General features: G+C 56.3%; 1 protein-coding gene across 1 annotated transcript in view; it reads left to right on the forward strand.

The window, feature by feature from the left end:
- The window catches only part of LOC108290915 (ATP-binding cassette sub-family A member 3), a 76793-nt gene that overhangs the window by 58500 nt on the left and 5151 nt on the right, over nucleotides 1-13142 (forward strand). Inside the window, exons 20-28 of the mRNA XM_017511004.2 lie at nucleotides 3499-3685; nucleotides 4854-5157; nucleotides 6191-6461; nucleotides 7462-7666; nucleotides 8081-8300; nucleotides 8642-8800; nucleotides 9777-9949; nucleotides 11636-11764; nucleotides 11924-12118. Coding sequence (XP_017366493.1) covers nucleotides 3499-3685; nucleotides 4854-5157; nucleotides 6191-6461; nucleotides 7462-7666; nucleotides 8081-8300; nucleotides 8642-8800; nucleotides 9777-9949; nucleotides 11636-11764; nucleotides 11924-12118 — 1843 coding nt within the window. The remainder of the gene's footprint in view (nucleotides 1-3498; nucleotides 3686-4853; nucleotides 5158-6190; nucleotides 6462-7461; nucleotides 7667-8080; nucleotides 8301-8641; nucleotides 8801-9776; nucleotides 9950-11635; nucleotides 11765-11923; nucleotides 12119-13142) is intronic.

Below are 13142 nucleotides of genomic sequence, written 5' to 3' on the forward strand. Positions count from 1 at the left end.
GCCTCCCAGGTTCAAGCAATTCTCCTGCTTTAGCCTCCTGAGTAGCTGGGATTACCAGCGGGCACCATTATGCCTGGCTAGTGTTTGTGTATTTTTAGCAGAGACAGGGTTTCACCATGTTGGCCAGGCTGGTCTGGAACTCCTGACCTCAGGTGATCCGCCTACCTCGGTGTCCCAAAGTGCTGGGATGACAGGCATGAGCCACCATGCAGCCGCCATCTCTACTAAAACTACAAAAATTAGCCGGGTGTGGTGGCACACCCCTGTAATCTCAGCTACTTGGGAGGCTGAGGCACAAGCATCGCTTCAACCCAGCAAGTGGAGGTTGCAGTGAGCCAAGATTGTGCCACTACACTCTAGCCTGGGCAGCAGAGCAAGACTCTGTCTCCAAAAAAAAAAAAAAAAATGGACTGCAGGGGGAACTTGGGGCAGTGAGCACATTTCTGTTTCTCAGGCAGTTCTTGAACGCTTATTTGACAAATGCAATGCCAAGGACTACAAATAAAAAACTAACGAGGCCAGGCGCAGTGTGGCTCATACCCTTAATCCCAGCATCTTGGGAGGCCAGGGCAGGAGGATTTCTGGAGCCCAGGAGTTTGAGGCTGCAGAGAGCTATGACTGTGCCACTGCACCCCAGCCTGTTGGACAGAGCAAAACCCTGTGTCAAAAAAAAAAGAAAAAAAGTGAGATAGGCTCTTCTCCTTGGGGAGCCCACAGCGTAGAGGAGGTGACAGAATAGGTGATCATATGTGCATGACATGTGGTACATGCTCTGGGGATATCTTTCCAGGGGACCATGTGTCCAGGAACAGACCCAGGGAAACCAGGCCAGGCGAGGAAGTGGAGGGAGGAGGGACCACCACAGACCTGTGTTCCACACAGAACTGAGCACTGAGTGGCTTTCTGTGAATCCTGGTTGAATGAAGGAAGTGTGAACATATGGAAAAAGAACCACAGGCTGCCCTGGAGTCAGCCAGCCCTGGGGGTGGGACCCAGGTTGCTCCTGCTGTGTCTCAGCAGCCGCAGGGGCCCTTGTCTCTGTTTCTCAGGGTCTTGGGCCTCTCCGGCCCCGTCTCATACTCAGCACATGGCCCACCTATGACTCAGCTCCATTCCCTGCACCTGACCCTGGCCACTCTGAGCTCCTGGTCTCAAGAGAAAAATAATCAGAGGCTTTTCCTGACCTGTCTAGGACCTGGGGAGAGCTAGCCAGGCTGATAGCACCCCTGGAGCTCAGATGGTGGGCAGGAAGGTTTTTAATCAGAGGGAATACTAATGAGATGACAACACTTGGTGTCTCTGACCAGATCATGGAGCATGAACGGGACTGGGAGAACCCAGTGAGGGAGAAGGGCTCTGGCAGTGGCCAGTGGAGCGAATACACAGGCCTCATGGTGCCCTGCACACAGGAGAAGGAAGCAAGTGGCCTGACGAGGTTGCTTAGCTGGCTTGGAGGTGCCTCCTGCCTGCTGCAGCTTAGTTGTGTTTCCTAATGGGTGGGGAGGTCTAGGAAGAGTGTGTATGTGCACGTGCGTGCATTTAAATAACAGCTCCATTGAGATGTAATTCACATAATATTAAAAAATCACCTCCTCGGCCAGGCATGGTGGCTCACGCCTGTAATCCCAACACTTTGGGAGGCTGAGGTGGGGGGGATGGATCACTTGAGGTCAGGAGTTCAAGACCAGCCTGGCCAACATGGTGAAACCCCGTGTCTACTAAAAATAGAAAAATTAGCTGTGCGTGGTGGCGCACACCTATAATCCCAGCTACTTGGAGGGCTGAGGCAGGAGAATTGCTTGAACTCGGGAGGCAAAGGCTGCAGTAAGCCAGGATCACACCACTGCACTCCAGCCTGGACAACAGAGCGAGACTCTGTCTCAAAAAAAAAAAAAAAAAACAAATCACCTCCTCTCCGTGTGCAATATTCATACCGTTTTACAACCATCACTGCGGTCCATTTTCAAACATTTTTATCACCACCCCTGCCAAAGAACGTCACGCCCACACACAGTCACTCCCCACCAGTGCCTAGAAGCCACCAGTCTGCTTTCTGACTCTATAGATTTGCCTATTCTGAATATTTCCTAGAAAGGGAATGAAGCACACAGGATGTGACCTCTGCACCTTGCTTCTTTCACTCAGCAGCATGTTTGCAGGCCCATCCCGGGTGTAGCAAGTGTCAGTACTTCCCTTTCATGGCTGAATAATATTCCATAGGAATAGCTCACACTTGGCTTATTCATGTGTCATTTGAGGGACATGAGGGTTGTTTCCGCTTTTTGGCCATTGTGAATAAAGCTGCTGTGAACATTTTGTGTTTGAGTTTTTGGACCTATGCCCCTGTTTCTCTGGATATGTATTTAGGAGTGGGTCATCTGGTCGCTGTGTCTCATGTCACTCCTTTTGTGACAAGTGTCTAAGAAGGCTGCTGTCAGAAGCACTAACACAGAAGAATGTCATTGGCTCATTCCCTTCTTCATGCATTCATTTGCTCTTTAATTCATTTATTCATCCATTCATCTATTCATCTGTCCACTCAGGACTATCTAGGGAACAGCCTCTGCCCAGCCAAGCAACTTCCAGGGAAGGGACCACCAGACAGGGCCCCTGCGTCTAAGAACCTTCCAGTCTCACAGGGAGACTCACCAGAGAGCCAGCATTTGCAAGAAGGGCACAATGGGGCAGTGCTGTGAAAGCATGGACCCTATGCATCTCCAACAGCAGGGATCAGGTAGTCGCAGGCATCAGAGCAGCACCTACATGGCCCAACACCAGGCACCCACCACAGGACTTGTCACTATCCCCCGCCTGCCTTCCCCATCTGTCCCTGTCATGCCCATTCTGGAGGCCAGTCATCTGCCTCCTGATCTCACCTTGGCAGGGAGCATTCCTGACCCTCACCCTCCTGTGATCCAGGCTGGCTGTGCCACATCTGCCCAAGGCCGTTGTGGTATGCTGAGCCCCTCCTGTCCCTCTCAAATGTCCTGGTTATGGATGCTGGCTCTGGTCAGTCTCCCTGGGACAGTGGGGGTCCTCAGAAGCCCTGGTTATGGATGCTGGCTCTGGTCAGTCTCCCTGGGACAGTGGGGGTCCTCAGAAGCCCTGGTTATGGATGCTGGCTCTGGTCAGTCTCCCTGGGACAGTGGGGGTCCTCAGAAGCCCTGGTTATGGATGCTGGCTCTGGTCAGTCTCCCTGGGACAGTGGGGGTCCTCAGAAGCCCTGGTTATGGATGCTGGCTCTGGATGGTCTTGCTATGACAATGACGGTCCTCATGGGCAGGGCTTCTGTCGGGCTGTCTCTCTTCCCTGGGCCTGGCTTGGCTGCGTCCAGATGGTGTTCCAGAGACACCTATGAGCGAGGGAGCACATAAGCAGATGCATGAGCGAGCCAAGGACTCCGATTCACTGCTCCCCTCAGTGCCTCTGACCACAGCCCTGCCCTCCACCCACCCCAGGGAGCTGGGTCCTGACTGGCGCCTGTGTATGTCGGTGCAGGGTCGGGAAGCTAGTAGACAGCAGCATGGATATCCAGGCCATCCAGCTCCCTGCCCTGCAGTACCAGCACGAGAGGCGCGCCAGCGACTGGGCTGTGGACAGCAACCTCTGTGGGGCCATGGACCCCACCGACGGCATTGGTGCCCTCATCGAGGAGGAGCGCACCGCTGTCACACTCAACAGCGGGGTGAGTGTCCTGGCGGGCAGGTGGGCAGCAGGGGAAGGGCAGTGACCCCAAACACCTCGTGTGAGCCAATGCAGAGGAGAGACAGCGAGTTGGGAAATGGGGTCTGAGAGGGTCAACACACCGGGCAGAGGGTGGGCAACAGCTCACACCTCATGGGTCGGCAAGGAGAAGGGATATGGAGCATTTGAATGGAGCAACTGGAATTTTTCACGTCCTAACTGGAGCACAGCACTCTGCTCAACAGGAGCTTTCCCGGTGCCCAGCTTTGTGTTGTTGAGGCTTTCCAGCAGCTGATGACGGGGCAGGGAGTTTGCTGCTCCCAGTTCACAGATAGGAAAGCAAGGCCTGGGCCAAAGTCACATGTGACAGAATGACAGAGCTCGGTCTGATCCCCGGTCGGCCTGAGCTCAAAGCCCTGTTGCTATCTGCCTCAGTGGACCAGGAAGGGATGAAGCTTGAGACAGTCAGGGTGGTGGGAAGGCTCAGCCATCTTTTCCTGTCACCTGTGTGGTGGTGTCTCCGTGTAGCAGCGGGAGGGCAGGGGATGGCAGCTGGTCCTCTACTGTCTTGAGACAATGAAACTATCTGAGCTGGGCACGGTGTTTCACACCTCTTATCCCAGCATATTGGGAAGCCAAGGCAGGCAGATCACTTGAGGTCAGGAGTTTGAGATCAGCCTGACCAACATGGCAAAACCCCCTGTACCAAAAATACAAAAATTAGTCAGGCATGGTGGCAGGCACCTGTAATCCCAGCTATTCGGGAGGCTGAGGCAGGAGAATCGCTTAAACCAGGAGTCCAAGGCTGCAGTGAGCCAAGATCACGCCACTGCACTCCACCCCAGGTGACAGAGTGACCCTGTCTCAAAAATATAAAATAGTGTCTGCCTTGCCTCCATGGCCACTGTGAGGCTCCAGACACCAACGTGCAGGCCCAGTGGAGACCTGCAGAGTCTGCACAGGCAAGCCTGCCATGTGGTGCACTAAGCTCCTCCCACGCCCATTTCAACGCCCCGGGAGCGTATGGTGCAACCTCAGCTCCAGGGACCCAGGCTGAGGTTGCACCTCAGCCTACGGCAGCACACAGGGCAGCACCTGCCGTAGGTGGGCGGGGGTCAGGTGTTGGCTCCCAAACAGTGTCAGTGTCACCTGCGTCCTCTCTGCCACAGCTCACCCTGCACTGCCAGCAGTTCTGGGCCATGTTCCTGAAGAAGGCTGCATACAGCTGGCGTGAGTGGAAGATGGTGGCAGCCCAGGTCCTGGTGCCTGTGACCTGCGTCACCCTGGCCCTCCTGGCCATCAACTACTCCTCAGAGCTGTTCGATGACCCCATGCTGAGGCTGACCCTGGGCGAGTATGGCAGAACCGTCGTGCCCTTCTCAATTCCTGGGACCTCCCGGTTGGGTCAGCAGCTGTCAGAGCATCTGAAAAACTCACTGCAGGCTGAGGAACAGGAGCCCCGGGAGGTGCTCGGTAAGGGGGGTCCCGGGAGCTGGGGGCGAGTCATGTGGCCAGTTCAGCTTCCTGACTGCAGGAGCATCGACCTTTGGGAAGGATGGTTCTTGGCTGTTCTGGCTGCAGTCCTGACTTCGCCCCACTGCATCATGATCATCAAACATGCCCAAAACATTGCTGATGTCCCCTGGGTGGCAGATCTTGGCACTGTGTCAGGGGAAGCGCCCTAGGGATGCCAGAGACACAGGCATGGCACTGGGGCCAGGCTCTCTCAGGCGCCCCTTGACTGAAGCTGTGTCAGGATCATTCACAGGCAAAATACAGAAGCATAATGACTTCACAATACCTTTGCTTTGTGACAGTGCTGGCCACAGTGTGCCTTCGTGTGACAGGGTATTTTCTCCCAACATCTTAAAACTCACAGTTCTCAGCCGGGCTCAGTGGCTCACACCTGCTATCCCAGCACTTCGGGAGGCTGAGGTGGGCGGATCACTTGAGGACACGAGTTTGAGACCCAGTCTGGCCAATGTGGCAAAACTCTGTCTCTACTAAAATACAAAAATTAGCTGTGCGTGGTGGTGGGCGCCTGCAATTGCAGCTACTCTGGAGGCTGAGACAGGAGAATCACTTGAACCCGGGAGGTGGAGCCTGCAGTCAGCTGAAATTGCGCCATGCACTCCAGCCTGGGCAACAGAGCAAGACTTTGCCTCAAAAAAGAAAAAAAAAAAAAAAAAAGTCTTGGTAGTCACAGTTGGATACAGCCCCAGGCTCAGAACAGGACACTGTGCTCTGATTAATGGAAACTGCTGGAAGGTTTTCTCATTTTGCAGCTCCCTTCCCGGTTCCTGACCAGCATTCGAGGTTCCGCATACTGAATAATGACGAAACCTTGGCAGAAATTAGGCTCTTCTTAGGAGGAGGGTGACGCGGCAGGCAGCTTGGAGGATGCCGGCCCCACTGCGCTGGGTCCCTGATCAGCCACACGCAGATGGTGGCGGCTGCCCGTGTGTTGCCTCCTCCTGTGTCGCCTGACTCTGCCATTGCTCCCCAGGTGACCTGGAGGAGTTTTTGATCTTCAGGGCCTCTGTGGAGGGGGGCGGCTTTAATGAGCGGTGCCTCGTGGCAGTGTCCTTCAGAGACGTGGGAGAGCGCACAGTCACTGCCTTATTCAACAACCAGGCGTACCACTCCCCGGCCACCGCCCTGGCCGTCGTGGACAACCTTCTGTTCAAGCTGCTGTGCGGGTCTCACGCCTCCATCGTGGTCTCTAACTTCCCCCAGCCCCGGAGTGCCCTGCAGGCCGCCAAGGACCAGTTCAACGAGTATGTGTGCTGCCCATCCAGCCTGGCCACACCCCCAGGATCAACTGCCCTGGGCACTGCCACAGGCCCATAGATAGAGCATTGTGTCTGCCCTCCCAGAGACCCTGGGTCTGGTGGGGGACCCCTGCCATGTCCCTCCCCTGTCCACAACCCCCACTCCCTGTGACAGCAGATCAGCTGTGGGCCGTCCCATGCACTGCGGTTCTTACGGGGACCCCTGAGGGCTCGGCAGGCAGCCCTGCCTTCTCCTCCCATATCCACCTGGCTCCTGCCGGCCACTGTCCTTGCTCCGCGCTGCTCTTTCCTGTGGTGTGATGCGGTGTGGCCGCGCCCCAAGACGGTGCCCACTGGCAAGGACTCAGGTGGCTGCACGTCAGGAACCTGTCATGCCATTGTGGGCTGGGCTGCCCCCATCCCAGCCAGAGCCCCAGAGCTCCAGGGAGCACCCAGAGGAGGCCAAAAATTCTGTCAATTTCAGATTCGCCACTCCTCAGGGCAGTGTGGTCTCCACTCACATTCCAGGCTAGGCCTAATCCTGGAGATGTCCGTGTCCCAGCTTCTGGCTCCATCCCTGCCCTCAAAGCAGAAAAGCAGTGGCCCTCGATCTGCTTTCCTTACTGTAAACTCAGGATCTTAGAATGACGCACAGAGGAGGGGAGAGGCTTTCCCTTTGCCATACTCCAGGAGAAGGAGGCAGGGCTCAGGACCTCCACACCTGGGCAGGGTTGCCACCGGGCAGCAGTGGGGCTGAGTGTTGGGCGGGGGTGATGAGTGAGAGCCACACTGCCATCGCCATAGTCAGCACTAGAAGTTTAGAGGAACCGTTCTCCAGGGGGCGGGTTTCCCTGGTGCAGAGCCATGGTGCTCGGGCTCTCCCATAAGCCCCTTTGGTGGCTGGGCTGCTGCCCTGCATGCCTTGGGCAGTGATAACTGAGACCCCAACCTTTCCTGCTGCCCAGATGTGCTGTGCTCTGTCCCTGACCTTCCCTGTCCTCTGCAGGGGCCGGAAGGGATTTGACATTGCCCTCAACCTGCTCTTCGCCATGGCATTCTTGGCCAGCACGTTCTCCATCCTGGCAGTCAGTGAGAGGGCCGTGCAGGCCAAGCATGTGCAGTTTGTGAGCGGAGTCCATGTGGCCACTTTCTGGCTTTCCGCTCTGCTGTGGGACCTCATCTCCTTCCTCATCCCCAGTCTGCTGCTGCTGGTGAGCACAGAGGTTACTGGCTCCATTCCCCTGCAGACCACACGGTGCTTGCTCTGGGGACCCCTGTGCAGAACCAGAACCAGCCAGGAGCCTAGGCTGGCAACTCAGCCCAACTCCAGGAGGATGGCTCGAATACCCTGGCGGCTGCCACCTCGCCTCCTCCCTGCATCCCAGCCTCTGCCCTCCACGCATGGTTACAGCTCCCAGCACAAGGGGATAAGGGGAAACTGGAGCAGAGTGGGTCCTGGGGCTGAAGCCACCACAGGGGGACAGACACGGCCTGTGGGGCTGATGGGCATAGGCTGGTTGACTGGAAGGGGTCTGAGGACCTCTAAATGCTCCTCTCACCCCCGTCCCTACTATGAGCTGCTCGCAGCTTGGCGTGCACGGCAGTGCCTCCCTGTGCCGCCGCAGGTGGTGTTCAAGGCCTTCGATGTGCGTGCCTTCACGCGGGATGGCCACATGGCCGACACCCTGCTGCTGCTCCTGCTTTACGGCTGGGCCATCATCCCTCTCATGTACCTGATGAACTTCTTCTTCTCCGGGGCGGCCACCGCCTACACAAGGCTAACCATCTTCAACATCCTGTCAGGCATCGCCACCTTCCTGATGGTCACCATCATGCGCATCCCAGGTGGGTGCCTGGAGACTACCCCCAACCCCTATGGCCACCCATGGAGCCACTCTGCCCAGACAGGGAGGCACCAGCCACAGCCAAGGCAGGACTCAAGCACTGGGCCCAGCTCATGCTCACCAGCCTCTCTGCCCCAGCTGGCCCTGCTCGGCCAGCCACAGCTGGTGGACACGTGTCTGCAGGGTCCTTGCCCTATGCAAAGCCAGCAGGGGCATCCCTGGGAGGTGCCCCCTCACTCTGCACAGCATGGTGAAGGCCCTGTGCCGGCCCTGACCAGGCCTGTCCTGGAGGTGGGTATGGTGTGCCTCCAAGTGTGGACTGATCTTACCTCCTCACTGCAGCTGTAAAACTGGAAGAACTTTCCAAAACCCTGGATCACGTGTTCCTGGTGCTGCCCAACCACTGTCTGGGGATGGCAGTCAGCAGCTTCTACGAGAACTACGAGACGCGGAGGTACTGCACCTCTTCCGAGGTCGCTGCCCACTACTGCAAGAAATACAGTGAGTGTCCCAGCCCCTCCTTCAGTTCCAGCCATCAGCAGCCCCTACATCCTCAGGACGTGGTCGCTGCAGAGGGGCCTCCCAGGGCAGGGGCTCCTCTGTGTCTGAGTGGCCTGGGCTGGCACGTTCCTCTGTAAGGAGCCGCCCTGCCTCCCTTGGTAGCCCCTTCACACCCGCTCGCTCCTGGGCGCTGTGCCTGAGCTCCCACTCTCCCATCTGCCTCATTGTCTGGCCATCTGTAAAACGGAACCACAGACCAGGGTTTCACAGCAGAAATGAATCCCCCATGCCTCAGGGGAGGACGCTTCCTGCCTCTTCCAGCTCCTGGTGGCTCCAGGCATCCTGGACTCCTGGCCGCAGCCTCCTCCTGGACTGATCTCTGTTTCCGTCCTAGCATGGCGGCCCCTGTCTGTGTCTCAAATCTCCTTCTGCCTTTCTCTTAAAAGAACACTTGCTCTTGGGTTTCAGGCCCACCTAATCCAGTGTTTCACCTTAAGATCTTACTAATCACATCTTCAGAGACCCTGTTTCTAAGCAAGATCACAACCCAGGTTCAAGGGGACAGGACTTGGACCTGTCCTGTGGGGCCTCCTCAGCCCCTCACTCACCGCTCTGTGCTTGTAATGGTCTCCGTCCTGGCCATGAGGAGGCTCGGGGTTCCCACAGACCCTTTGCTTCTCAGGTGGGCCGTCCCTACCCTGGGCCTGCCGGGTTGCTTATGGGATTGCGTTGGATTGTTACATGCCTGGCCCCTCTCTGAGCCACGGTGCCTTGAGAGGCAACCACGACCTACTCACCTTCACAATTCCCTGACTCAGGGATGCAGGGCTATGAGTGGGTATCCAGGGTTCCCCCATGGAAGAGACCCTGTTTGCAGGTGCCTTGAGCACCTTGGGGAGGGGAGTAGGGACTGGGAATCTAGGAGGGGAAGTGGGTGAGCCAGGCCTCGGAGCATAGTGACTCCCTTGCCCGGCAGACATCCAGTACCAGGAGAACTTCTATGCCTGGAGCGCTCCAGGGGTCGGCAGGTTCGTGGCCTCCATGGCCACCTCAGGATGCGCCTACCTCATCCTTCTCTTCCTCATCGAGACCAACCTGCTGCAGAGACTCAGGGGCATCCTCTGTGTCTTCCGGAGGAGGCGGACACTGGTGAGTGGCTCCAGGAGTCCGGAACGTTGGCGGATGTTCCCCACCCCTCTGCTTGGGCCCAGCATGACCCAGGGCAGCCTCCACCTCCCTCTCCACCAGGTAGCTCCTACACCAGGCAGCCTCCCACTGTGTGGCCTCAGCACCCGCCAGCACTCACAGCCAGGGCAGGGCATAGCCCTTGCTGCTCATGAGGACTGTCGAGTTCTGAGCCTCTGCCGAGGAGTCAGCCCAGGGCCATCCGGCTAAGCAGAGGTGGTGCTCAGGGACACCCAGTGCCCAGAGGAGGGGGACGTGGGGCCAAGGGGTCGTCCACGTGTTTATTGAAAATGCTCTTTTTTTTCAGGTCTCCGTCCCCTCCCTCAAACAAACAAAACCAAACCTGTTGACGATGCATTGCACATACAGCTTAGCCGAGGGGGAATTTGCTTTTTTAAAACAGTCAGACTTCTCTAAAAAGGGATCTCTCTCCATGTGTTAAAATCTTTGGCCAGAGATGGTGGCTCACACCTGTAATCCTAGCACTTCAGAAGGCCCAGATGGGCAGATCACCTGAGGCCAGGAGATCAAGACCCCCTAGCCAACATAGTAAGACCCTATCTCTTCTAAAAAGTTTTAAAAATTAGCCAGGCATGATGGTACACACCTGTAGTCCCAGCTACTAGGGAGGCTGAGACAGGAGGCTTAAGCCTGGGAGGTCCAGGCTGCAGTAAGCTATCATTGCACCACTGCATTCCAGTGGGTGACAGAGCAAGACCCCATCTCTAAATTTGAAGACAAAACTCTTACCTTAAGGCTGTGCATGGTGGCTCATGCCTATAATCCCAGCACTTTGGGAGGCTGAGGTGGATGGATCACCAAAGGTCAGGAGTTTGAGACCAGCCTGGCCAACATGGTCAAACCCCATCTCTACTAAAAATACAAAAATTAGCCAGGCATGGTGGTGCACACCTGTAATCCCAGCTGCCACTTGGGAGGATGAGGCAGGAGAATCATTGAACCTGGGAGGATGAGGCTGAGGCTGCAGTGAGTCAAGATCATACCACTGCACTGCAGCCTGGGTGACAGAGTGAGATTAAAATTAAAATTATTTTAAAAATCTTATTTTAGGCCAGGCATGGTGGCTTACGCCTGTAATCCCAGCACTTTGGGAGGTCAAGGCGGGCAGATCACATGAGGTTGGGAGTTCAAGACCAGTCTGACCAACATGGAGAAACCCCATCTCCACTAAAAATACAAAAATAGCCGGGCATGGTGGCACATGCCTGTAATCCCAGCTACTCGGAGCCTGAGACAGGAGAATCACTTGAACCTGGGAGGCGGAGGTTGCGGTGAGCCGAGATTGTACCATTGCACTCCAGCATGGGCAACAAGAGCAAAACCGCATCTCAAAAAAAAAAATCTTATTTTATATTCCCCAGCAGAGATTTAGGATTTTTCTCCATGAGTCCCACACAGTTCTTTTTCCTCTGATAGTTTATGTCTCCTGAATGCTAGTTTAGCCCAGTAAGACCACGGTGTCTTCTGGTAAAAGGTCTGAGTCACACCTGTGGGGCCTGAGATGGAGACAAGAAGCCTTGGAGGCCTTAGTCCCACCAGACCTCCCACATCCACCCCTGCCCCTTCCTTCTCCACAGAAGCCGCCTTGCGGCTGAGTTCATGCATGTGGTCTTTGTCTTGGTCAATCAGACAGAATTGTACACTCGGATGCCTGTGCTTCCTGAGGACCAAGATGTGGCAGATGAGAGGACCCGCATCCTGGCCCCCAGTTCGGACTCCCTGCTCCACACACCTCTGATTATCAAGGAGCTCTCCAAGGTACCTTTGCAATTTGGGGTGGGGTCCTTCCCTCCAGGTGCCTACCTGACTGTCCCTGGGGTCCAACCCTGTTCCTGGAAGTTTGCAGGGCTTAGGCTCAGGCAGCTCTGCTCTGCGTCCAAGGCTCCACATTCCTTGTTCTCTGCTGGGTGCCTGCAGGTGTACGAGCAGCGGGTGCCCCTCCTGGCCGTGGACAGGATCTCCCTCGCAGTGCAGAAAGGGGAATGCTTTGGCCTTCTGGGCTTCAACGGAGCTGGGAAGACCACGACTTTCAAAATGCTGACTGGGGAGGAGAGCCTCACTTCTGGGGACGCCTTTGTCGGAGGTCACAGCATCAGCTCTGATGTTGGGAAGGTAGGTGCAGCCAGGGAGGCTCTGAAGGGGTGAGGCAGGCATGGCTGGAGGGGACACCCTGGAGGCAGGGACGGAGGGACACTGTCCCCAAACAGCTGCTGCATCTGTGGCTGGCAGTGGGCCCAGCACATGCCTGCGGACAGCGAGACAAGGTAATGAGCTAAGCTAAGCTTTGCCAGAACTAGGCAGGTGATAGGAGGGGAGAGAGGTGCCAACATTCATGAGCCCGGAAAGATGCATTCAGCAGTGACAGCCACCTTTGTGCAGAGGCCATTCTGTGTCCAGGCAGCTCAGGTGTGGGTTTAGAGGCCTTGCTGAGTGAAGGAACCGAAGGCCCAGGGCCTGCTCCCAGTTTTCCCACGTCAAGCTGAATCCCACCAGCTCCCCTGCAGAAGAAGGAAGACCAGAGGCAGCCCTCCTGCACCCCTCTGCGGGGCCTGCATGGGAGGTTGAGTGTGCTGAGCAAAGCAGGGGAAATGGAAGGCGGAGCCTGAACCTGAGAAGTGGCGGTGGAGTCCCCTTCTGAGCTCACGGCAGGGGGTCCTGGACAGCGGAGGCCCCTGGCCAAAGCACACGCAGGCCCTCTCTGGAGGAAAGCCTCATGCTAGGCTGCAGACTCCCCCATAGAGTGTTCCAGGGCTTAGAGGTGATACAACAAATAAACAGAGGAGTCAGCACCATGGCTGGAAGCCACAGACACAGGCCCCGTGGGGCACACACAGGCGTTACATCCGTAGCACCAGGCCAGACTATAAAAGTTTATGAAATCACTATCTACCAAAATCAATGACGCCATTAAAAATCTATGCAAGGGGCCAGGCACAGTGGCTCACAGCTGTAATCCCAGCACTTTGGGAGGCCAAGGCAAGTAGATCACAAGGTCAGGAATTTGAGACCAACCTGGCCAACATGGTGAAATCCCATCTCTACTAAAAATACTAGTTAGCTGGGTGTGCTGGTGCATGCCTGTAGTCCTAGCTACTTGGGAGGCTGAGACAGGAGAATCACTTGAACCCAGGAGGCG

Source organism: Cebus imitator, unplaced genomic scaffold, assembly GCF_001604975.1.
Source record: "Cebus imitator isolate Cc_AM_T3 unplaced genomic scaffold, Cebus_imitator-1.0 Scaffold444, whole genome shotgun sequence".
NCBI lineage: Eukaryota > Metazoa > Chordata > Mammalia > Primates > Cebidae > Cebus > Cebus imitator.